Source organism: Halyomorpha halys, unplaced genomic scaffold (assembly GCF_000696795.3).
Source record: "Halyomorpha halys isolate HHAL.00 unplaced genomic scaffold, Hhal_1.1 Scaffold406.1, whole genome shotgun sequence".
NCBI lineage: Eukaryota > Metazoa > Arthropoda > Insecta > Hemiptera > Pentatomidae > Halyomorpha > Halyomorpha halys.
Genome location: NW_027114496.1, coordinates 389169 through 416282, shown reverse-complemented (window position 1 = coordinate 416282; position 27114 = coordinate 389169). Strand labels below are relative to the sequence as shown.

At 30.8% G+C, this 27114-nt stretch overlaps 1 protein-coding gene and 1 non-coding gene across 2 annotated transcripts in view; both read right to left on the bottom strand.

Annotated features, from left to right (window-relative positions):
* Positions 1–5635: 5635 nt before the first annotated feature.
* LOC106682327 (discoidin domain-containing receptor 2) overlaps positions 5636–27114 on the bottom strand; it is a gene marked incomplete at its 5' end in the record, with an annotated part of 358564 nt that continues 337085 nt past the window's right edge. Inside the window, 3 exon segments of the mRNA XM_067051700.1 lie at positions 5636–9977; positions 14566–14707; positions 26020–26112. Of these exon segments, the coding sequence (XP_066907801.1) occupies positions 9675–9977; positions 14566–14707; positions 26020–26112 (538 nt within the window).
* TRNAG-GCC (transfer RNA glycine (anticodon GCC)) lies at positions 16773–16843 on the bottom strand. Its single transcript has one exon. It is a non-coding gene; the product is annotated as a tRNA-Gly (tRNA).

Here is a 27114-nt window from a genome sequence, read left to right as displayed (position 1 = left end):
TTTTTATATCTTCTTATTTTTTCAAGTAAAATTTCTTCTTCTGGGTACTTTCTGTATCAGGAAATTTTTATAGTGTAGATAGTTAAAATAATTAATTAAATAAACTGTATTTTGGAGACAATCGTTCAATTATAATAATAATATTCTTAATTTATTGTGGGATAGATCCCTTAGAACAATATACAGGCGTCAAAGTTAGGCTTTAGAGCCTTATGGTAAAATACAAAATAAAAAATGAACAACAATAATTAACAGAATATATAAAATAAGAATTAAACAAATAAAATAAAACCCTATGTCATATCATAAAACATCAGATGACTAACACTTCTGATAATGAATAAAAAGATTTTTAAAAATGTAAAAAAATTCAAATGCATACATATTGATATACAGATAGTTGATTCCCAAATTCATTAATGACTGGACCATGATTGGTTCTCTAATATAAACGATAAAATCTCCTTACCAACTTTAAATTATTAAATAAAATCACCACCATTGATCTCTGATCCTGGAATATCTTCAATCATTTTCGAATACTTAATTTTGATAATTTCTAACTTATTTTACCCAATGATACTGCTGCAGTTTTTAAAATGATCCCAACTGATCTATTTTTTTTTTTTTTACTTTTTATTAACTACATACCATTCATACACAAGACTGAAAAGAAAGAAAACAGCACGTCGATTCCGAATATTACAATACTAGACGATCTACACTTCCATCCATTACAAAAGACTGATCTACATGACTATAATAGGGCCTATCAGGCCGTCCGGAGTTGAGCTTTGGGGCTCCACTAAACCTTCGAATTCCTCTCGTATTCCAGAATCCTCAATGCTCCTTACAATGACACAAATAAAATCATCCATAAAGACCTCATTGTTCCATATGTAACCTATCTTGCCCGAACTAGATATCAATTCTTTCAATATAAACTCTCTAACCACCCAAACCCATTAGTTCTATCTAACCTTGCTTCCTCTTCCATTCCTGACAATTACCCTAGGCGAGTGAAAAGAATATGGCTGGAAGACCTTCTAATGTGAAAATGCTATTAGATTGCTTCCAATGGGTAGTTTTCCTACATGCCTGTATCATACCATTATAATCTAACATCAATTTAATACAAGTATTTTTATTTAAATACAGTTATATATGACAATAATAAAAAAAAATCGAGAAAATCGTTCATAGCATTCTGGAAACTCATCAAATCAAGTTAAAAATGTTTTGTATCGAAGGAACGTTGAAAATATATCAAAAAATACATAATTTTAAGTAATATACCTTGAAAAAATACTTAAACAATTATAATTCATTTTCTTATTCCTCAATCTGAAATTGACCGAGTAGAGTCTTATTTGTGTGATTCAATTTATATTCTTTATAGTATATATATTCTTCTTTATAGTATTTATATTCTGTTACTTTATATAGTATTTCGATCAATATTCTTTTGATACCATATAAAGTTGCTCTGGTGCTAACTTTGATTAAGTGTTCATCAAACACGAGTCTGGCGTCAATCTGCACCCCGAGATATCTAATAGATGGTTTGGATAAGATATTGAACTCCCGGATGGTGAGACTGATAATCTCTCTCATTTTTCTATTGTTATCAACACAGTCTTAGTTGTATGGTCAGTAAGATGGAGGCCTACCACTGAAAGCCATTCACGAAAGGTGACGACTGTCTTGTTAGCATTTTGAAATATCTCCTCCGAGAGTTTCCCACGAACGATGATTGCCAGATCGTTCACAAAGCCGAGCATACCTTTTTTTTCAGCAGGGGTGGTTTGAGCACCAAATCATAAATAATTTCCCACAGAAATGGCTCTAAAACCTAATGATTAGGAACGCCGTCCGTGATCTTTTAAATTTTCAATCCAGCTTCTGTATCATACCTCAAAATTCTATCAGTGAAATAACTCTCAATTAGATAAGAGTAAGTAAATTGTGAGAGATACACACACCGCAGCAGCTTTTTCTTTTATTTTAAGTCTTCTAGGACCTATAGAGAAGATTGGAAGGGCCACAATTCATTCGGACCAAGCACTCTGGGACCCACGCCCCAATCCACTCAGCTATCAGGTTCCCTTAAAGGTTTCCAACCTATCCAAACAAGTACGTTGAGATCGAATATTCATGGGACCACAACGAAATAAATTTCAACCCACCCTGGCCGGAATCTAGCCACTACCACTGCAGACTCGAGGTTGCCAAAAGGGCCTCAACTTCCTCAGTTATAATGACTCGATCATTTCCGAGGTCAACGATCAACTCTATTATTATCTTTCAATGTCTTTTTTAAAATATTAGTGTAGTCGAAGAACTGGTTCCATGGTTGTCATCGATCCTTCCTTCCTACGTTCATCTTTCAACTAATACAAAGACCTGATCCATACTTCCGACCCCTAGCGCACTGAATCCATCGCAGTGACATAAAAGAATACTAATCCAGTGCGACAGTGGAGGGGCGGGATAGGATTAGCCTGGGAGGGCAGTAATAGACACGGGGACGTTGCTATATATTTGATAGGAGGGGAGCGGGCACTTTATGAAATATTCAGGCTGCCATCGCGAGGGAGTCACCTTAAATATTGCAGCCCCCTTTGATCGCCCTTCCGTGTAACAAACCGGACAGGATGTGGATTAACTTGCTGTAACCGACAGTGCTAATTAAATCTAGTCCTTTAACTTGTTGATTCGCTTGCGGCAACAGATCTAGGGTAATGAACCGTCCGTTACAGATAATGCTCACAGTCCCATTACCGCCCTCTGTGTTTTCTAGCAGAAATATTCTAATTCATGATTGTTCATCACGGTTCGTTTCTTCTTTCATTTATAATGATTGTTATTGGTGTCTAATTCCCAGTCTGGCTCGGGGGACATATCATTCTACGAAGCTAATTGCGTATTAAATGATTTTTGTTATCAATCCATCCAGTCTATAAAACTTCGAGTCCAAACAAAAACTTCGATTTAACTAAGTTTTTAGATAAAATATATTTTTACTTATAGAGGCAAAATAAAAGATCAAATTTTGTATTAAATTGGTTTTTACAACCCTCACTTGCATTAAAACTTTCAATTCTCCATTTAGTTGCATACGAAATGGTTTTTTTAAGGAATTATATCCGTAATTTTGGAACATATGAAATTAGTTCGATGTGTCAACAAAAAATATCAATATTTTGATATATTGGCCCTTGGAATTTTTAATCTTTGAAAGAATCAAGGGGTGGGATATAGAAAAAAAACATCTTTAACAATATTGAGATTACGAAATATCTGTCATTTTCTATCTAATTAGATACATGATTTTCTGATGTTTGTATGTTTTTTAATTAATGTCTGACTTCATTATATTTTTGTCTTGATTCTAAAATTGAAAGCTGAAATCATTTTTCTAAATCAGTGCATTAAATATGTTGATATGTATTGTTAAGATGATCACTAAGTAAATTACTTTTTATTAGGTCTGTCAATTGTATAGATCGTTATTATGGGTTGACAATTGATTAGCAAAAATGCAGTTTTTATGAGTATTTACTTTAAGGGATGTAATTGCTATTAATAATTGCGATTTTTGTTAATATTATTTCTCAGTATTATGGGAATCTTTAATTTATGAAATGATTATAGGATGTTTTTTGAAAATTATTATAAGATTATAAGTTGAATTGAAAAAAAAAAATGGAGGTTTTCTGCTATTTTTCTTTCTGATTCCTCTATTTTGTGCTTCGACCTTTTACTGCTATATTTCTTCTTCTGGAAGTATTATTTTAATACCGATTAGAAAATTATAGAAATTTGATCACTGATAAACAAACAAGAACCAGTTTTAATAACTGATTTAATTACTATTTGTTATAATATAATTGATATTATTATTATTATTATTAACTATATTTAATTGTTAAAATAATCATTATTAGTTACAATTTTCAAAATGTCCTCCAAACAAATTTTCAATACCCTTTTAATAAAATAGTAAATTTGAATTGGTTAAAAAGAATTTCCATTCAATTTAAAACATGATATACATAATTCAAATTTGTTTTATTTCAATTTGATTATTTTTTTTTTATCATTTCGTTCCACCTTTATTTTCATATAAAAATGTATATTAAGTTTGAAAACCTTAATGCTCTTTATTTTGTCATAAATCAAGTCATCCATCAGGAAGGACCTCAAAGTTCCATACGTTGCCGATTTGGTCAGAACCAGATACCAATCTATCCATGATAAACTTCCCTCCACCCAAACCCTCTTGTTTCTAACCTAGCTTCTCCTTCATTACCTGATAATCCTCCTAGGCGTCTGAAAAAGACGATGGCCTCGAGATCTTCTCCTCTAGAAATGTTATTGGAGTACTATCAGTGGTTATTTTCTCCACATGTTTTTATCATGCCATTTTATAAATTAAATTAAATTTACTAGTTTTTATATAGTTGTAAATAACAATAAATAAATAATTTATAAGAAATGTTGGAAACATTAACTATTTAATCATACATATAAAATGTATGATATCAATTTTTATTTCACTTTATATGGTTTTCTTTTTCCTTTCTTCGGAGAAGTCAGCCTTAAACCGCCCATCCATTGATTTCCAGGTGTTTAAATTAATTTTAGGAAGCTGATGTTTAAATTTCAGACTTAAAAAAGTAGATCAGTAAATGAACAATTTTCCAATTAATAAGATCTCTGGTCCAAAAAATTCGATTAAATGGGTCGGAAATGCAAAAATAATATATTAAATTACTTTAAAGTGCTAAATAAGAAAGCACACTAAGGTTTTCAAGCCAAGGCGTTCAAATGGCACCATTTATCAAATAAACACTGTGTTTCCTCCATTTCTACTTATACACTAATCTATCTTACTTGTTTAAGAAAGAACATAACAAACATAAATTGTAATGTAGATCCAACATACATTTCCAGTTTCATAACAAAAAATTGAAACTTACCTTCAACATTAAAGTGCTTTATATAAAAGATGATACTAGTAACGATGTTGGTGTGCTGTATTGTATAAAACTAGAATCCCCTTATTACTTACCATAAGCGTAGAGAATTAGGACCTTATTGGCCTCTAATTCTTTATCCAAATAGTGGTTAAAAACTTTAATAATTAGATTGAAACCAGTGACAACTGTGTATATGTTTTACTTTTTGCAAATATAAAAATGTATAAATTTTAAATTAAAAATGTTATTTTTTCATTAACATATTAACGGCACTGCTGTGAATCGGATACAGAAAAAGTTGAGGGAATTTCTTATTATGAATTTTATATATTTGCATCATTAATGTAATTGTGTTTGAAGAACTTAATTTTTATTCCACTCGCAACTTTAATAAAAGGAAGAGGGAAAAAACACTTGAGTCCCTAGAAATGAGTTTTTCATCCAGTACTGGGCAGTACTTTTTCGAACTGTTTGTCTTACAGCCACTAATGTGGCATTGTTTCGATTGATTGTATTTTTTTTTTTAGTTCAGATACAAAAAGACAGTCGTTTTTGTTACATTTTCTTCATGACAATGAAATTTTGATATAGCTATAAGAAATTAATTTTGCTAGAATGATTTTCAGATTACAGGTAAGAAATAAACACAACTATTGAGGAAAAAAAACATTTATTTTTATCATCTAAAAATGAAAATAACATTTCTTATCTCATTACATATTGATACTTATAACTAGGTAGAAAATCTTTTCCATTTAGTGAAATTAAAGATATACCGAAGCGCCGAATCCGAAGATTAGTCCGTTGAGGGGAGGATTTGGAAACGTCACTTCGCGAGTGAAATTCGAAATTGGAATGAATCAAGGGTATTAGGATTGTGAAGGTGTGGAGGCTGTGTACAATAAGACTCTCCTTTTTTTTTTTTTCTCCCACTAAACAAAATATTCCCTTGTAATATCGAACAAAAATTTATGAAAGTGGACATAAATCCGGCCTTCCACTGTTGCTTCAGTGATTGTCATAAGGCAATGGAGAACTCGTACGTTCGACTCCATATTTGTAGCCTAAGATAGAAAGAGAGATAGAGCTAGACATAGAAAATAGAAATAGAAACAATGATAGATGCAGACAGACAGGTTTGCCATTTTGTTTCACACTTCGAGACTCTTGGTGATTTGCATACGTGCTATAGCAACAGTGAACTCGGGGCTGTAAGACAAACTATATCTCAAAAGGAAACATTACAACGATCAGAGATAGACAGAACAAGAGAAGAACTTGATCAATGAGTCTTCTGGTCTCCTTCGCGTTCATGCAGCGCCTTCTTTCCAATCGAGCTGTATGCAATTTTTATAAAATCCTATCGAATATTATTTTCGCAATAAATAATCATAAAATAATGTTGAATTAACAATCGCTTAAGGATTAAAGAAAGCGCTGCTTACGAAATAACATGAGATGAAAAAATGAACAACAACACTAAAACACTAACAAACATTAGATTTTATTAGAAAACGAATATTTAGTGAATATAAATTATCTCTCTCACCTAACACCTTAACTGTTAATCACTAAAGTTAACAAGATAACAACGATCTTTACAATCTAGTAAATAACTTTGTATCGATATGTGAGCAAATTGCGCTGATAATTGAGCTTTAGAATATATATATCAAAATAGTAGTAAAATTTCAGAAATTATCGAAGAACACAAACGAATTTTACAATCACCTTAACCACTATGACTTACAAGCTAGTAAAAAAACGATGACTGCTCAGACGCTCCGTTCACTGGTCATTTTACAGAAAAAATACTGACGATAGTCAGATAGTTCCGTGAATTTTCAATAGCGTCAGAGCAGTGACACAGATAAGTAAGAATGGAACAAGAAACATCTCTTACATAAGTTTTATAATACAAATCTCTAATAAAGAATACTGTTCGTATTAGACAACAATTCACTTGACAATATTCACGATATGGAAACATCACAATGAAATATACCTTAACACTAAAAATGTTGTTCATTTTTTCACCCGTTTAGAATTCAATGGCATGTTCCAATGCCTATAGGAAAAAGAAGATTTACCCAAGGGCGCAGGCAAATTATAGGAAAACAAATAAATCCTGCGAGGAAAATGGGAAATAAAAAAAAAAAGAAAAAAGAGAGACGAATGAAAATCCATCAAGTATTCGGGTCGAGGGAAAGTAGGGCGACAGAAGAAAAACGCCTGAAGAAATCACCGTCTGACGACAAAATAAATTTGACTGTAGCCTTCAACAGACGCGCCGGAGACCAGAGACTCAAAAGTCGATAGTCACAAAAGTTTATCTGAGTAGATTTTAATAAATATAGTTAACTCTGATTATGAATGTGTATGTACATAATATATTGAATATTCAATAACATTAGAACCAGTGCAAAATACATAAAGGACACCCAGATAAAAAGTGAAGAAACATCTCTTTTAAAGAACGACGAAAAATCATTTTTTTTTTTACTTTAAGTTACTTTAAACGTTATTAACAATTATCACAAAAAATTATACTTTGAGAAAAAAGGAGTACACCATTGATATTAAAACTCTGTCTAATTATAGATTACAAACACTCTTAAAATTTAATGGAATACATTGAACATTATTGCTTTTTTTTTTTGTAACCAGTTCAATAAGAACATTTTGAAGTTTACTACAGCTATGTATGAAAATTCGAATATCGTGTTCCCTGTCTATGTGAATGCTAGCTTGTCGGTTGCTCTTCTATCATGATGCGATGTCTCCCACAATATTTGTACACCGTTTCGACTTCTAGGTTACACACATTTAACAACCTATTAATCAAAAACGAAACACTGAGGAAAAAATTCGGGAACAATTCTAATATGAATCAACAACGATCACATTACATACATGACATAAAGAATTTACAATTTATCTGAAATACGATATAGAGAGGAAACGAAAATTATGTCAAAAAACAGATAATATACAAATGTGTTACGGCGATTTCAGCCAGACACCTTTAGTACTCTATATGGTTCGTTGGAATGTATCACGTAGCTACGATGAGTTTGATAGAATTATTTCATAAACAAACATCCTTAAGCCTAATTTTTATATACACACTACATGCAGTGGATAACTCAGCCAGTCGAAAAATAAGTATTGAATGAAACTAAAAAAAAAAATAAATAAAATAAAATAAAAAAACAAAATGCACAAGGCGTCAATAATACTCTAAAACTATATACTAATGATTATATACATATCAACTTTTTTTTTTTTTGTTTCATATTACTTTTGTACAAGTAATAACAAAGAAATATTTTGTAAAAAAAGATAATTCTATATATTTATGTATAGAAAAAGAAATAATATTCAATCTGATTTGGTCGAATTTCATTATTTATAAAAAGCTTCAAGAGCCCGGTAATAAATAAACAACCAGCCAGGACTGGAAAAATGTAGAAACTCAAAACGAGTTTCCGATTTGAAAAATCATTTTTCAAAGTCCTTCTGGCCCCCTCTCCGTTCCGGTTGTGTCAAACCATTTCTAAGATAAAAATAGGATTCATTAGACATTTATCTTTACACATATATTTTTACACATTACACTATCCTTAGGTCATCGTTAAGTAATCTTTAAGGAAGAACCAGATTTCTTTTTCTTAAAAAAATCTCAATACACTTATGTAAAACTATAAGGAGATATCAGTATAACACTAAAAAAATTCATCGAGGATTAGTCTAAAATATCAAATACACAAAGTAGTAAATTTACCGTTACAGAAAGATATGACAGAAAACGTCACTCAAATTTGCTTCAACATATTTGAGCAGCTGCAATACATCCAGTCTCTGTTTATCCAATTCAATACGTACAAACACACATATGCTTACAGAAGAAATACAAATATATATATTTATTTAAATTTTTTTTGTTTATTTCACCTCTTCATCCTCTTTTTGTTTTTCTTTATTTATACATTACATTAAAACTTTCTTTCATTTATTTAGAATCTGAGACTTTGTAAAAAAAGTTAATTTTTTTTTTGTTTTAGTATTTTTTTAATAGATTTTTTTTTTTGGTTGATAAAAGGCTCCACAAACAGAGAAGCTGTTCGGCCCATCGGGCAATGTACAGTAGGACAGACAGACAGACAATAAATACATAGATTACACAAATGATAGATTTAAGCGGTGCTGTACACTATCCGTGCTTATGGGGGGGATTCGAAACTCTCTGCCCCCATCACTTCAAGAAAGACACTGGAGTGAGTGAGTCTTAACTTGTAGATAGGCCTACTTATGTTCTCGACAATGAATAACGCGAATCATATTGTTTAAGTATTATTTTTTTTTAGTTTTTGTATTTTTTTTCTTAAATATTTCATTCTATCCAAAAACAAAAAATTATTTATCTATTATCAATTTATTCAATAATATAATAGCCCGAATGAAAGACTTACCAAGCTGACCTCTATTAGATTTCATGTACTTATATTTGCAAGTGAATATTTCTGAAATTTACATCGGTGAAGATTAAAGGGATTAAAGGGAAGATTGATATATTCAAGTGACTTTTTCTTGGCAAGCCTTCATGAAGACCTTTTTACGAACACTGATTGGGTATGACACGCGCTAGAAACGAAAGGACAACTCGAAAATAGACTGAAGCTCCCAATCCGATCAGGCGATGGCTGGGACGTAGCCGAGGTTCTTCCTCTGCAAGAAGAGGTGCATCTCCGCGAACCTCGGCCGGTCGGCGTCGGATCTCTTCCAGCACTCGGTCATGAGGTCGTAGATCTCCCTCGGGCAGTTGTTGGGCCTGGCCAGTAGTCGTTGCTGCCCAGTCCCCTCGTACCAGTGGTTGCAGTTCTCCACCACTTGCTCCGATGTCAGCTCCCCGAAGGGTTTCTGGCCGCAGACCGTGAGCAGTTCCCACAGGGTCACTCCGAACGACCAGACGTCGCTCTTAGTGCTCTGCTTTCCCTGTTGGTTGAAAGGTCAATGAGTTTCAAAATAAAAGTTAAAGATACTTATAATAATGAATTCATATATAAGATGAATGCTTGTTTTTACCGTTTACACCAAGGTATATCTACATCTATTTCTATCAACTATATAGCTCATATTGAAATTCAATATCTTGTTTAAGTTCTTTAAAAATATACAAAGCACGTTTAGATCATGATATATAAATAAACCAAATCCACACTGATTTAATAAAAATAAATCAAAGGTTTTTTTTTGGTTTTTTTTATAAACCTTTACGGATGGTTCATAAGTAGCGAAACAATAACAAATTTCTAAGAACAAATGAAGGTTTTATTAGGCAAGTAGAAAAGAGTTCAGTGTTAATAACCCTCTCCCCTTTCCACTCTCTCTCCTACCGTTCACCTCTACCTCTACCTCTTCCCCTATTCAGCCTCTCTCAACAAAATATTTATTTACCATTTAATTTATAAATTATTCATACCACTTTTTTTTTTTTATTCATTATTTCAGTTATGAAAGCTTTAATAAAAAAAAATGTCTATCGACATTGCATGGGAATATTTACTACCGCATATACCTTTGCGTTTATGGAAAAGTGCATGATATCAGCGAATGAAAGATATCTATTATTTTATGAATTTTGAAGAGAATGACAATTTGCCATTTATGCTAATCCCATGGTTGGAAAAAATGTAACAATCAAATAGATGATTATTGGAAGAAGATAGTTGACCTTATGAAGTAGATTGTTGGAAGATTGTCCGGGTAGTGGTCAGTAAAGGTATCAAAATAGTAAAAGAAAATTATTTATTGTTAACCAAGATTTCTCACCACTTTGCAAGGCTTCGTACGGGCTGTCTGATTGAATTGCATTCTGTCATGTTTTCTTCAATCAGACATCCCTGACGAAACCGTGCAAAGTGGAGCGAAACGTTATCTTTCAATAAGTAGTTTTCTTTTACTATCTTTATTGACCGCCACCCAGACTATCTTCCTACAATCAAATAGATGATTGTTACATTGTGTACAGAATTTAAATGTTTTTCAAATGAGTAACAATAATATTCCAGTTTACCTATAGCTTTCGAGTTATTCGAAATACTATTTTTTTATAATTTTTTTTAAGGGGTGGCATAAATGATTGTTTTAAATCTTAGAGTCAGATTTTTTTAAAACCCAGAATAATTGCTTATGATGATTCTACATATGCCCTTTAATATGGAGAACTATCATGAATAATTTTAGCTTCTTAGGCATTGCTATATTATAGATACAGCAACCAATATAGAAATTAGAAGAATTATTAAAATTATATATATAACTTTACTAGAAAATAGAAATACTAGAAATGCAATACTGTATTGCATTATTTTACTCAGCAACGATTTTTCTGGAAATTAGCTAGGAATTCACATTCATTTTAATAACCAAGGAAATTTTTTTTTTTTTGTGTTACAACTAAATGAAACTGGGATGGACCTTGATGTTAACGTTGAGAGGAAAGTGTAGGAGATTCAGGGATGTTGGTGACAGCTATCCATGCATCTTTGATCAGAAGCTCACTGACTAACTGACTGGATAACATGATTCAGTTTGTAAACTGAATCGTTAGTCTGTAGCGATTTCATGTGTCATGTTTGACAGCAGAACATGGTGTTACATTAACCAGTAGTAAAAGAAGATCATGATTTACAATATTCCCCGAACGGAAATACAAAATCCTTATTAAAAAAAAATATTTATTTTTAATTATCAATGTCATCTTAATATAATTTACAATAAACAGAAAGAAAAATTGTGAAAAAAAACATGTCAACAATGTGTACAGAGTACTATTAATAATCAACTAATGTTAATATTTATGAGAAAAAAAGGGAAGGATTTTTCCGAAAAGGTGGGAAAATTCCCCTCATTTTCATTAAATCACGTTGTGCAACTTGTTTTAAACATTAACAAATATATCATTAATGGAAAAATTCAATGTAGCGGTTTCAAAATTGCAAGGGAGAGAGAAAAAGGTCAAACCTATAAGTTAAAGTATCTTTTGACTTCTCCATTACTAACTCAGTTCACGTACATATTTTCAACACACTGAATCAGTTTGGAGTGTCTGTTAAGGTTCACGAAATCTTAGAAACTAAAACAAAAACATTATAGCAGATGGGAATAAATTTGGGGCCACTAAAACGGACTTCTATAACACCAAATGAATCCCGAAAGAATTTTTCAACACTCTAACGGATTTAGAATGGAATGCAGAGGTGCACAAGGCATTAAAAACGAAAAGGCAAAAAGTTTGTGGGGTTGAAGAAAAATTATGAAATCCCCGAAATGAACTGATGTAACGCCTACTTGAGCGACCATACAAATTTGAATAGGAACGAAAAAATAGGAAAAAAAAAAAAATTGGAACGAAAAAATAGAATTTACCGGAATAAAACACCCCTAAAATTGGTTTGACACAGGATAAATATGCTCCTTCACCTTCAACTTCAATAAACCGCAAAAAGTATCTTATTTTCAGTAAAATACATCCAAATGTGTCCTATATTTGTTTTATAAGATTAGTAACAGCCAGATATTTTACTTGTTATTTTAAAGATATAGACTTTTAAATATTTAAATTATTATGTGTATTATTAGGGATTTCCAGGCTGTTTAATGAAGTTACACTACGTAAAAGGTTATTTGAATTAAGTGGAAATACCATACATATTTAATGTTTGTTTTTTCATGTATCTCTTATCAATTATCCGTACAAATTTTCTGACATGTGGAGTAGTTTTCTCTAAAAGTCCGGTGTAATATGCTTTAAGAGCCTAAAATGATTAAACTTTTTTTTTATTTTTTTTAGTTATGAATATTATTTCATAATGGAATCAAATTTTGTTTTTTAATGTTATCCTTGAGCTCTGAAATATAAACTAGAATTTTTATTTTTTTTATTTTCATGTTTGGTAGAGTAGTTTTCTTGGTTTTATTCAAAGCAAATTAATCTGCCAGGCAACAAACATAAGGGCTTCGATACTCCATGGTAGGTTCAAGGACCAGCTCACAGCGGCGTTCCTGTTTTTATTACAGTACTAAACTGACGGACATTATAGGCCGTTAAGTTAGCTTCTTAATCAGACCGCTTCATCTACTGAACGCATTAAAAGTAGGACAGCTGTGAGCTGTTATCTAAACTGTAAGTTGCAATTAAAATGGACATTTCAAAGTACAATAAAAATCTAAATTAAATTTAGATGTAATATTTTACCCATGCTGCTGGATCACTTAAAAGACAATCCATATTCTTTTAATTTATCGACTTTTTAATTAAGAATATAATCTATCACTATTGACATAAATAATTAGTTCATAATCAGGCCTACATTAATATCATATACTTACAGAAAACAAAATTATGTACAATTAAACACTAACAAAAATAAATAATATCAAAAAATCACATACAACTAGAGGTTACCATCCCCTATCTCCGCACTCTTCCGTTGGGTGTTCCTGTTCACATGTTCCGGCTTATTGCGTTGTGTTTCCGTTGCGAATGACGGCTTTTTTGTTGTTATATTTTTTTTTAGGTTTTCGACTTCTAATGGCTGTGTAACAATTGGAAACCTGTGCGCTACAGCTGTACATTCTGTTATACCATGAACTCTAGCGACTAAAAAGGATTTAAGGATTATGAGCTCTTGCCGCATACCTTTAAATTTTTATATAGAAAATTAATCTCCAAAAGAAAATAGATAAAAGTGTAAGCATTTTAGAAACTTTAAGATTTAGCGCTCTTTTATAACTCCTTCAAATTGAGTCAGAGTGATGAAAATTCATATCTAAAGAAATTTGGAGGGAGAGAGGGTGGGGCTCTAAATTATTCTCCTATTTTTTTTTTTTTTTTGTTTTGAATTTCAAACATAAATGAAATAATTTAACAGCTATTCAATTTTTTAAAAAATAAAATTGGTACACAGTAAAAAAAAATCATCGTGACAAGAAAAAATTAACAAAGAAATCGCTATTTGTACAATGATACGACGCAATTTCATAGAAACAATGAAATAGTCCTGAGATACGCCTTTTCAAGTGAAAAGGTACAATTAATGAGTTGTAGTTAGTATGAAACTTGTCATAAAACATATATTTCACAAACATTTAATATTTCTCGACAATGGCATGATGAATTTTATATTATAATTAATATAAAAATACTTACTGTTAATGAAAATTAACCCGTTCTTTTTAATATGAACGTCAATGTTCTCCGAAAAGCCGAAAATCATAACTTTTTGACAAAACAAAATGTCACTTGGAATAGTTTGAGATAATTAGGTCCGCTAAGTCCCGAGATAACAAAAAGAGATCCCTCCTGCCGTTTCTATTATCTCTGTACAAAAACTTTGAGGCAACTTCAGAGAAGCCTCCCACTTTAGGATAATGAAGTTGTCCCAAGGACTTGATGTTTGAATCGAACGACAGAACTTTGGTAGCTGACTACTTACAGGGTCTAATCATTGCAAATGAATGCTGAATACGATAGGACAAATAAATCGATAATGATTATGATAGAATTCTGTCAACTCACCAATAAGAGACTTTCCCAAGCCATCCATCGGATAGGTAACTTAGCTTTGGTATCACTGAGGTAGTAATCCGACTCATATTTGTTGCAGTACATAGCATGGTCGGAGACTTTGATATGGTAGCTCTTACCAACTAGGCAGTTTCTGAAACAAACAGAATTTAAATTATAAATTAAAAAAAAAAAAATCAATATGAGCCAGACCTTTTTCAAAATATAAATACTGCGCACTAAAGATTATTAGTTTCTTCTTAAGTCATATTTATTAAAATGTTATTTCATAATTAAATTTCCAAGATAAATGAAAATTAAATAAAATAAAATAATCTGAATATTCATGTACTCCCATTGAGTAAAAGGTTAAGTCTAATAATGACTAACGACGATGGATACACTATTAGCTCGTAAACATTTGCTTCTACAACAACAATAAATGTCCATGCTAATGGCAAAAGGGACATTTGAAATCATTTGAAGGTCTTTGGAATTGAAAAATAAAAAGATTTCATAAATTTACTTTTATAAATCTTTAAAAATATTTAACCTTGACACATGTATTAAGGAGTAGAGGGAAAAAAAGAGACGACAAATAGAGGGGCATTAAAATAGGACTAGGCAGAGTAGTAAGGGAAGAGTACAATCCAATCATTGTCTGCCATCTGCTTCAGTTTAGATTAAACTGGTAGACATTCCTGTCAACATGAACGAAAACCAAAAGCATCGTGAACATTTTTGGCTTCACTTTTTTCTTTAAGGGAGAGTAGGTTTATACCACCCCCTCCTCTTCTCTCCCACTCATCCGATCTATCGTATAATGCAGCATTACTCCTTCTTGGGCATAATTAATCATTTTGGTGAGTTAATTCAAATAATAAACCAACCTTTTTTTTTTTTCGCCAATGACTAGAAAGCTACTAGTTTTTTGCAAATAAAAAAAAAAGTGTAAATGTTTTCAAGCTAACTTACCCCACTGCTGCCGCACCCTGTATTACAAATATGGCAAGGAAGAAGGATGAAAAAACAAATTATAACTCGAAAACTCAGAATTTTTGAGGGTTAAATTTTCCCATAAAATGCGTAAATTATATTTCTGCGTACAATAGTATAAATGTATTACAATATTATAAGCTGTTCACATACAGACATGTTGTGAAACTTGGAGAATTTGATTTAGGACTGAAACCTCCGAATCGAAATATTAAACGGTTGTTATACTTACTCAACCAATATATTTTATTTGAGGCAAGTGAAAATAAAATAAAATGAAAAAATACATATGGAAACTACAACTAATTTCGATGAAAATAGAAGAAACCTCAAGCGAAATTGATTGAAAGTAAGAAAAAATGTTCCAACCGTCCTTCTGGGCAGACAGAAATAAAAGAAACGGATTAGAGTATTAGTGAAAGAGAGAACGTGTCCACTAGAGGGCAGATGTTCCGAATCGGAAAAGCCGCTATAACTTTGATAATATTATTACTTTCCCGGGGCTTTCCCTGTTAGTGCCAGTATTTAAAGAGGATTTTCCGACGAGGAGAAACTTTTTAATGGCCGTGTCTAGTGACTAGGTCATGCCGAGACCGCATGCCACAACTTTATTAATAATTAGTCTCGGAAAAGTTCTTTATAAGCCATTCCTGTTTTTGCCAAAGCTATAGGGGTCGGGAAGGGAGAGGGCTGAAGCTGAGCGGATTGGTGCCTGGAAATATAGAGGCTTTATTGGCCCATTCTTCCACAATTTGCATAAATTTCGCGGAAGGGTTGACGCCGAAGTGAAAAATATTTTCCAGTCCCAGTTAACGTTACGGAAAATTTCCACTTTGTAAAATTTTCAGTGTAAATAATAGCTTTTATTCGGGCATTGAATTATCTATATAATAAAAGAAAGCAGTTGTCCCAACTTGCGGGAGAACTTCGTACATGTTGACTCCGTGAACTTTTAGATAATAGGTGAGAACTAATTGGATTAAAGCTCCTCGTATATCTGGATGTATATGTTCGACTATAAAAGTAAGAGTTTCAGAAAAAAAATGTGACCACGTTTAATGAAAAATCAGAGAATAAGAAAAATACAGTGTAAAAATATTAATCATACACATCGAAAAGTTGCATTAACAGCACATTATGTCATTTAAAATCCTACCATTAAAAACGGTCAATGACAAAGTGATATTAACATGATATTTTTCGAATTTAAAAAACAAACATGCTGCATCGGCCGGGAATCGAACCCGGGCCGCCCGCGTGGCAGGCGAGCATTCTACCACTGAACCACCGATGCTACAGCTCTTTTGGATTAAAATATCATTTTTCATTAATATAACCCTTTATCAAGACAAGGAATATGAGGCAAAGTTCATCGTGAATAAATTAAAGTATTCTACTAAATTAAAAAAGGATTTCTTTTTTAAGTAATTGCCGTTACGTCAAAATGGGACCATTACTATAATATTTTTAAAATTTTACGGTGATTTAAACTCGAACGATTTAACATGTAAAACTTTTAAACAAGGAAGAATCCATTAATTTAAACTTTATCTGGTCAAACAAAATCTTGGACGAAAAAACACATTTTTTCCACAATGGAATATTTCTGATTGTGTTGAACATAGTTATACTAATTAGACTATTTCAGTCAAATTTACCCTTAAAAAATAAGGAAATACGACAATTTTCACAATTATCACTAAATACATAACAGTAAAAATTGAAAATAAAAGTTATAGTAATACATTTTTATTTTCATTTTTTAACCAAATTATAGTAAGAGAAAATGAAGAATGATGTCTCATATATTTATCCAACTTTTCCTATTTTGAGTGAATCCTAAGTTTTTTATTATCCTAAGTTATATAAGTTATCAAATTAATTAATAATTATAAGTAATCGCATTATACTTCTTATTACATTTGTTTTATTTACTAAATTTTTATTTTCAACCCCTGTTAGTATCTTTGGGTTGTTTGTTTGTTGTGTGTGTGGAAAACGTATCATCACTTTATTCAGTGGCATCTTGATTCACAGGGTTGACTTAGGACGATACAATAACAGAATAAATAATTATCTGCTACTGTCTGATTTGAACCTCTCAATTTGGGCCTTCGAGTTTGTAGCACAGACCTTTTCACTGCCTTGGTTAGATTTGTTGAGCCAGGCGATTGGTGATATCGGCATTGAACCTTTCGGGTTCACTAAGCCTTATTATTTAATTATTCACATATTTTAATTTTTTCTTTATTATAGAAGAGTTTTTCTATATTTCAATTTCAAGCGTGTCTAATACAGCTGACAGAATATTTTATAAAATATCTTGGATAAATTTTTAGTGATGTCTTTAATTTTTTGATAAAGGTCTAAGAAAGAGTTCATAGCCAGGCTTTTGAGACTCTTCCCACTCATCAAATTAAATTGAAAGTGCTAAATAAATCGTCCCTACAAGGAATGAGTGGGGGAATGACGTCAAATACTTCTTAGGTTGCTTAAGCACTTGAGGACGCGACGAAATTATAAAGAACTCTATAACAACCAAGAGAATATTTAAAGAAATCCACCTACATATCCAAAAAAAGATTTCTATTATCTCAAAAAAACTAAAAGAAATATTAATGATATTTTTCTAGACGACTTCTTTAATAATGTTTAATTCATATTTTTTTCGTAGAAATTCCGTTAAATGTTTTTTATGTTATACTAAGAGAGTCCAATAAGAAAAAAAAAAGTTTAAAATAATATATAAACGTATCAACACGGTAAAAAAAAAATTATCATGTTCAAACTTAATACATCATCATTTAAAATATTTTTATATTAGTAGCACGGAAACGTAACAAAGATAATGAATTATTAATGCGCTGTTCACTTTTTTAAACGTCATTGTACAACAAGATTGGCTCGTAATCTAATCCTACAAGTTATGAACCTATTTCAGGCAAAATGTGAAGTTGAAATTAATTTTCTAGGTTCAGGTAAAGTAAGCAACCATCGGTCGGATTCGGTCCGGGCCCCATTTTACTAGAATAGTGAAGGACTGCCGTACCACGTCCTTGAATTAGATAGGGAAAATAAACATAATAATCCCTCATACCCGAAAACAACAAAATGTAAAAGGAATCTACATGTAGTAATAGTTACAAATAATTAACTGTAGTAGTTATAACATAAGTATTAAAAACATAGTTACAAAGATATCTGTTATATCAAAATTTCAAATAAAGAAGATAGATATGTAGATACTATGTTTGGTCAATTTTTTTTTTTAATAATTTATTTATTGCTATTTACAACTGTATAAATATAAACACATCAAATAAATTTGCTGTAAGCGATATAATGATGTGATACAAACATGTGGAGAATCTACCCATTGATAGAACTCGAAAAACATTTTTAGAGGAGAAGATCTCGAGGCAAATTTCTTTTCAGACGCCTTGGTAATGAAGCGAGTTGGTTTGGGTGGTTGAGAAGTTTGTCATGACAGGATTGGTATCGGTTTCTGGCCAAATCGACAACATATGGAGTATTGAGGTCTTGATGGATGGTTTGATTTATGACAAAGTAAGGAACATTCAGAATTTAACGAAGGATTTTGGACTGTAAGGATTGGATTCAGAAGGAATTCGATGGTTTAGTGGAGACTCATAGCTCAACTCCGTATGTCCAGATATGCTTTATAACAGTCATGTAGATCAGTCTTTTGTAATGGATTCGAAGTTTAGACCGTTTATCTAGTAAATGTTTTAATAGTCGGAATCGACGAGCAGTTTCCTGGCTTTTCAGTCTTGTATGATGCTAAAATTGACATTAAATTTCAAATAAGAGTTGTATGTAGAGTATGTAACTTTAAAGAGTGATTTTGAATTGAAAGAACACATTTATCAGATAATTAATAAGTTAACCTAAAATTATGTAATTCAACAGCCAGTTATATTATATTCTTCAATGAAAAATATAGTAAAATTGAATTATTTTGATTAAATTAAACTTATTGATAACACAAGCCTACAACCATATAATTGATTAACAATTTTGCATGATCTTTATGTTTTTTTGGCGTATTGAAACCAAAAATGAACTCATTTTTATGTTTCAATAATTCATCGCTCACGGATGAAAAAATATTTAATAGCCCCAAAAGTACCCAACCTTAATCCCCTCCCCCCCCAAAAAAAGTATAACAAATCGGTCACTTCTACGTTAATTTGAATCTGAGATGTACACAATATATTTTTATTTGTTTAAATATATTCGAGGGACGTTTTTTTTTACTTTAAAACGCAGCAAGTGTATATTAAATTGCCATCATAACGATGAGGTAAAAGTCGTTTTTCCAACGGTATCAAAACAATTTTGCTCAATTTATACAAATAAAATAAGTTTTAAGTTGATCTGGAAAAGTGTGCAAACAACTCCAAACTCTTCGACAAGTGATTAAAAGTTCAATCTTATATATTAGGAACTCCCCAAAAAACACTTATATACAAATCCCCAATAAGAACGAAAAACTGAGATATTTTTTGATTGGCCGAGAGAGTAAATTTGTTTCCACACTATCCCAGATCAACTCGTTAGATTGACGTTTTTATCATTCTCATTTTAACGATAAAGTATAAATTAATATAAATATATAAAAAACAAACAAATGCTATATTTGAAGGCATTAAAAAGTCGTTCAAATATATTGAAACAAATATAAAAATATTGTTTTGTATGACTTGGTAGAATCCGTCTGTGTCATTAGGAATATTTGTAGGTCCTTTCGATTCGGATTTATTAGCGTTTTTAGCACAAAAAAAACTTATTATTAACAAAGTGCAGACAAAATTATCAAATCAGATTCCAAAAAGTGTTTTATAGACCTGTAATAGTAAATAACATTTTTTTAATCAAAATTTTGGACCTTTTTTTGGAGTGAAAGATGAATATTTTATATAATTATAAAATCACATAAAAGCTACTGCGCTGATGAAATACAAATATTTTCAGATAATTAGATAAAGAGTTAACGAGTTCTCCGAATTTTCATCAAGAGATAATAATTATCAGGCACATTATACCAGGTTTAATGATAAATTAATTAGTAAAAATATTTTATTACTGGACAATAAAAATGCTGTAATTATTATACAATAATTAATTATTTAAAGTAATTAATAAGTGAATCATCGTGTGCTACAATTAATTATAGTGTGTCGTTTATTATTTATAAATATTTCTTGGTCGAGAAATATAAACCAAAAAATTTGCACAGAGGCGGATAGTTTTAAAAATTATAAAGCAGTAGAGTCGAGCAGGCTGTATCCTATAGTACAAGAGCCGGTGGTATATTGGTAAATGCCATGAAAACTACTGCTGCTACGAAGATGTACGTCATAAACTACTTTAAATCAAATTAAACTAGCTTTAATTTGAGTGCTAACACACATCTGTAATGTCTTGTGGTTACTGATATAAAGATTTCCCACAACAAATTCACTAACTACTGATTTTTGAGTATATATTTCAAGAACTTTGCGATTTAAAAAATTGTTATGTGGGAAACTATTAAACGTAAATTGCTTCACCAGAGCTCATATTTTATTAAATTTACTGTACTTTAAATGCTGCTCTATTAGGATTTCTAGTGTTATAGGTAGTTTGAAAGATATGGAGCTACGAATAGAAATTAATTATTTAACATTTTGTATTCCCACAGCCATCGTTTTTATTCCCCCTACCTATACATGGCAGCCTCATCAATTTCGATTCGTACTTACAAATAGTTGTCATTAAAGTAATAAAAAATTAAAATGAAATTATGGTTTTTCTTCTCCTCTTGTACTATTATTTCATACAATGTTCCTCACATTCTCAATAATTGGTATTAATCAATTTTTAAAAAAAGGTCATCTATTTTTTTATATTATATATTTTTGCTTTAAATAATAGTTTTGGTATAAAATAAGTAAATTATTATTAAACGTTAATTTCTCCAGTTTAAAAACAAATATTCCGAGTGCTTTATTTTTACTTTTCTTGCTGGGGTATCCCTTTGAGGCACAATGCCATGAACAGATTCTGTTGAGGATGAAATACTCTTTGAAATATCATTTAAATACTTTTTTTTGCATATGAAAAATATTTTAAAATATAGTTCAATTTACAGGAGTTGGCATAAAGGAAAAAAAAACGCCCTGAGCTTTGTACGTTTGTAATACGCTTTGTAATATTCACTCTAAGGGTTTTAACTGCTACTTACAGATAGCTTAAAATTAAAAAAAAATATAACAACAACAAAGTCTTGTACAAAGTTCATCAGATTAAAGATACAGTTTTATAACGAAACCCGACTCTGTTGCTCCATAACAAAAACAATGAACAAAAGATAAAACAAATGGGATAATACAAAACTATTAACGTATGTTTTACTCCATACTCCATTATGGATATTGATAATAATCTGAATCATTTTAAAGAAACCAAAACATAATATAAGTACAAATATTAATTGGGGCTTCGAAAACTACTTATATGCCACTTACAGAGTCAAACTTATTACATAGAGTCTATTCAATTTAACTTTATCTTCAATGTTCAATATATTTTGGATGCGTTTTTTAGGACGCAAGATACGGATATAGATGGCTTTAAGATGTATTGCATAAACGATTATTTTATTTTGTTTTATTTATTTATTTATTGATATTTACAACTGTATAAAAAATACAAGTAAATTTGATCATAATGACATAATGATATGATACAGCATGTAGAGAAACTACCCAGTAGTAGAACTCTAAAAACAGTTTACAATATAAGGTGTACAATATAATGGAAGCAATGTTAGAAACTAGTGGGTTTGGGTGGTCATGGAGTTTATTACGGAAGGAATAATATCGGGTTCGGGCTAGATCGGTTACCTAAGGAACATTTAGGTCTTTATAGATGGTTTTATTAATAACAAAATAAGGAGCATTCAGGATTTTACGAAGGATTTTGGATTGTAAAGATTGGATACGAGAGGAATTCGAAGGTTTAGTGGAGCCCCAAAGCTCAACTCCTAAACGATTATTAAAATAGAATAGTTCACTTTCCTTGAAAAATTTTAACTACTTATCATTTTAATAACTAATCATTGAATATTGACGATGAATATAAAATTTTTAATCGGATATTTTATCTGAATAAGTTATATATATTTTAACACTCAATTACAACAATAACATATTTCTGGCTAGTTTTAGATCTTAATAATTTTTAATTATGGATTTAGTACACTGACTTATGCTAATTATATTCTAAATATATGTGTAGAGATATAACGTTTACTAGTGAGCCAATTAAATGAAAAATAAAATTTACGACGTTTGGAAGAATTATTGAATATTTTTAATAGAATTATGCTTTTTTTCCGTTTTTTTAATCACAAGAAAATTGAAAAATATTTTTTTGAGTTAGCAATTAGTTAAGGAGGCAGTTGGTGTCTAACAAAATGGCCAAAGGGCTTACAACGGCTTTTGTGGGGTAAAAAATAAAAAAAAACATCATCACTTGGCAATCCCATTAAGCCTCGGTGAAAAAAAAATATCCTATTTATGAAGTTTATTTATTCTGTCAAATCATTTTCTGTTTTTGTTTTACAGCGGAAAGTTTGAGATTAGTGGTGAGCGTGGACAAACAAGGAACTGACAGATGTTGTTATCGGCTGTTGAGGGTAAACAATTTCCACTCAGGTACCGCTTATCGGAAAACACTTTTCCACCCGGCAGAACAAATAATGCAACGCAGTTTTAGGCGCGGAAACCAATATCTTTTCTCCCTGTTGAACGGAATACAACTAAATTTACTATTTTGCAATACAACTCGAAAAATGGTTCAATTTGTTTAATTGTTTGAATCATAGGGCTAAAGTATAGATCTCTTCTGATAAAAAGTTTGTTTTTTTTTCCACTTAATGGGCACATGTTACCTTGAACATCTCATCTATCAAATAAAATTAGCACTGAGGTTGAAACATTTTATTTCTAAATATCATAATAAAGCTGAGCTTAATTATAAATCATCAAAATGAATTAAAACACGGTATGCTAAATAAACGTTTACTTGAGGCTAATGTTAAAGACTTAATAGTCTAGAACTAAAATCAAATCAGTAAAAATTCATTGATAATTTTGTTTTGTAAATAAATAAAAAAAATATTTGAGTTAGTGATGATAAGACGTTTTTGCAATAATTCCATCCCTACAATCCTCCTCGAAGGTTGAAACGGCAGTGGCCCAGAAACCTATTGTCAATAACAGGTAACCCTAACAAACCCAAGGTTTGATTCTGATACAACCAATCGCTCTCTACATACATCCAGTGATACCCTTCCAAACTCAATTCTACCAAATCAGTTTTAAGACAATCCTCCCGTTTACGTATCGGTCTACACGTCGGTTCAGTGTTTATTAACATTTTAGGGATCCGATTGTTACTAAGCCAACCTTACACGTCTGTCTTATACGCCGCAATGGGAACTTAAATTATATTTACTATAATTAATTCAGTGACCTATTGTAAATAATTATATTTATAAGTGGATGGAAGATCTTGATTCGGGGCTCTCAGGCTGAATGTAGATATTGTAAATAGTAATGATTGTTTTTATGAAAATTTATTACAAATTGTTTTATTTTAAGAAAGACAATCATTACTATTTACAATATTTACCTTCAGCCTGAGAGCCTCGAATCAAGATCTTTCATCCACTTATAAACATAATTATTTACAATAGGTCACAGACGGGCGTGTAAGGTTGGCTTAGAAACCAGCGGATCCGTAAAATGTTAATATACACTGCACCGACGGGTAAACGTCCGAGGGGTAGACCGAAACGTAAATGGGATGATAGTCTTAGAACTGATTTCGTAGAATTGAGTTTGGAAGAGGATCACTGGAAGGATGTCTGTAGTTTAATATCTGTGTAAAAAAATTCATTAATACGAAAATACAAAATTTTAGGAATATATATTTAAAACAATATCGTGTCTTAAAAATAAAAATACTAAAAGTATTTCAAGACACGATTTTGTCCTCTTATTTAAAAAATAACAGGTTTAAAAACTTAAGCTTAAAATCTTCCCCTTCACTAGACATATTATAGTAATAAGAATAGATTAGAAAATTTAAGAACTAATAAAACAAAACTAAAACACTACGAAAATGTAATAAAAATTGTAAAAAAAAAAATCACTGTGTCATTATTACTAAATTAAATATAAGACACCACCAATGTTGGGTAAAAGGTAATCACAATCAGATTTGATTGTAATAAGTAACTGAAATTACTTAGTGTACTGAAAATATGGAAATCGTTAAACTATTAATTGCAGACGTGGATAACAACTTGAATCACAGCTATTGATCAAATTTGTAATAAGGTAATAAATCTATGTAGTGATAAATAAGTAATATAGCTATAAATAAATCTTTGTTGCAGATAACTAATAAACGTCTTTAGGAAATCCTTGAATTATTTTGAAACTAATAAATATTACTTAATTTAAACATTGATCAGAGTGAAGAACTGGAGGTTTATAAATTTAAAATCGCATTTCATTATTTTTTTAAAGTAGATAATTGTGTATCTTTGAGATGAAATTGAAAGAAAAAATTTAGTGATTGCGTTTTGATAAGTTTCCCAGACGTTGCCAAATAGAGGTTGTTTGGCAAAGGGGCCTGTCCAAAATAAGCATTCGCGTAGGTGGCTGGGGTAAGACCAACAAATTTAAGAAGACTTTCAAACGAAAAAGGACCCTTCATAAAAAAATATATATATAAATGAAAAATCCTTAATTGGTTCATTAGGAAATACACACAGGACACAGTAAAAAAAAATAAACGAAGAGAGGGGAAGGAAAAATCCAACAGTTGCGATTTGAAAAGAATAATCCCCAGAACATTTCAGGGAACTGGAACAAAGTATAAAACCCGACCAAGTTGAAGCTTGAACGCTTCAACCCTGGAGTGTACTTCTAGAAAGCAAATTCAGATGAGAAAACTTCCATGTATAAATAAGTCATGAAACTTTGCAATTCTGTCTCCATGCAAATTACAAATTTGAATCTTAACTCCTCTGGATCGGAGCTAGCAATAATTGATTAGTTATGCATGTCATAAATAAATTTTGACCAATGTCGGATTGGATGTTATTATTGTTAACTAAATTTTTACGATAGCTACAAATAGTAATGTAATAATGAATACTTTCTTATGACTTAAACGAGAATTTATAGCACTTCAAATTTCATATTCCGTAATTGAAATAAATTCTGATCATTCAAATCAACATACTACGTTTAAACTAAAAAGAACTTAATAATTAAGATGTCTAGTACTGCTATATAACATTCTATAATAAATTACATTTATTTTTTTTATACATGTATAAAGAAAGGAATTTCTTTAGAAATTCAACATCAAAGGACTTTAAAATCTTACCTCGCTGCCAAATCCCTGTGGGGAATGTCAAGGGATTCCAAGAACTTCATTCCCGAGGCAACTTGAGTTGCCATGTAGATGAGGCAACCGTAGCTGAAAGTTTGAAAAATTATTAAGACTTTTATTTTAATATATATAACTTATATAATATATATATATACACAAAGTAAAACATAAGCATAATTGAAAACAAAAGGAAAGGATATTTTGTCCGTTAAGAAAGGCTAATTATAAAAATAAAACAAAAATTAAATAATGGAATTACTTATATAATCTATGATATTTTGTTAAGTAGAAAGAAAATCAGTATGATTAACACACTTTAAAAAAAAAAATCTATGAATCAATCTAGTAACAACATATCTCAAATATAGTTTCGTCGAATACCTATCTATTTTTTTTCTGATTCAAAGATTCTTTTGAAATGTCTTTAGAACAATGCATTGGTATTTTCTTTTTTTAAAGATATTAATATTGTTTCGAGGCGAGGTAAAACACATTGAGATTCGACAAAAATTGTAATTAAGAACAAATAAATAAATACTAAAATGAATAAATAAAATAAGTGGCAAGTTTCGAAAAATGAGGGGAAATTCAGAACAAAACAAAAGTACGAATTTTTGATTTTTTTTTTTAAGACCAAACATAATTTATTAATTACATACACATTTTCAGTACTTTGACATAAGGATTAATTTATAGTTAATGACATTATTACATAAAATACATACATCATATTTCTTATTTAATGGAAATTTACGTTAATTTAGTACAAGAATCGCGAGCTCATTTATGTTCTATTAGTTTTGTCCGTTATATAGGAGTGAAAATCCTACAAAGATAGGGAATGAAACTACGTCCGCGTCCGTGACTAGAGAGATTCCACAATAGAAGGATTCAAATGCATAGAATTTGTAGCTTTTTGGCGAGGATATTCCAATATTATATTATTCCTATCCTATTCCTACTATTAGATAGCATCCTAAGCCTTTTGGTGGTAAACAAAAACATTCTGTGATATATAATTATTACTTATTACTCCAGTTGATTTTCGGCGTTTGATTTTCCAGCTAACAGGTTCGTTTTTATTCTTTT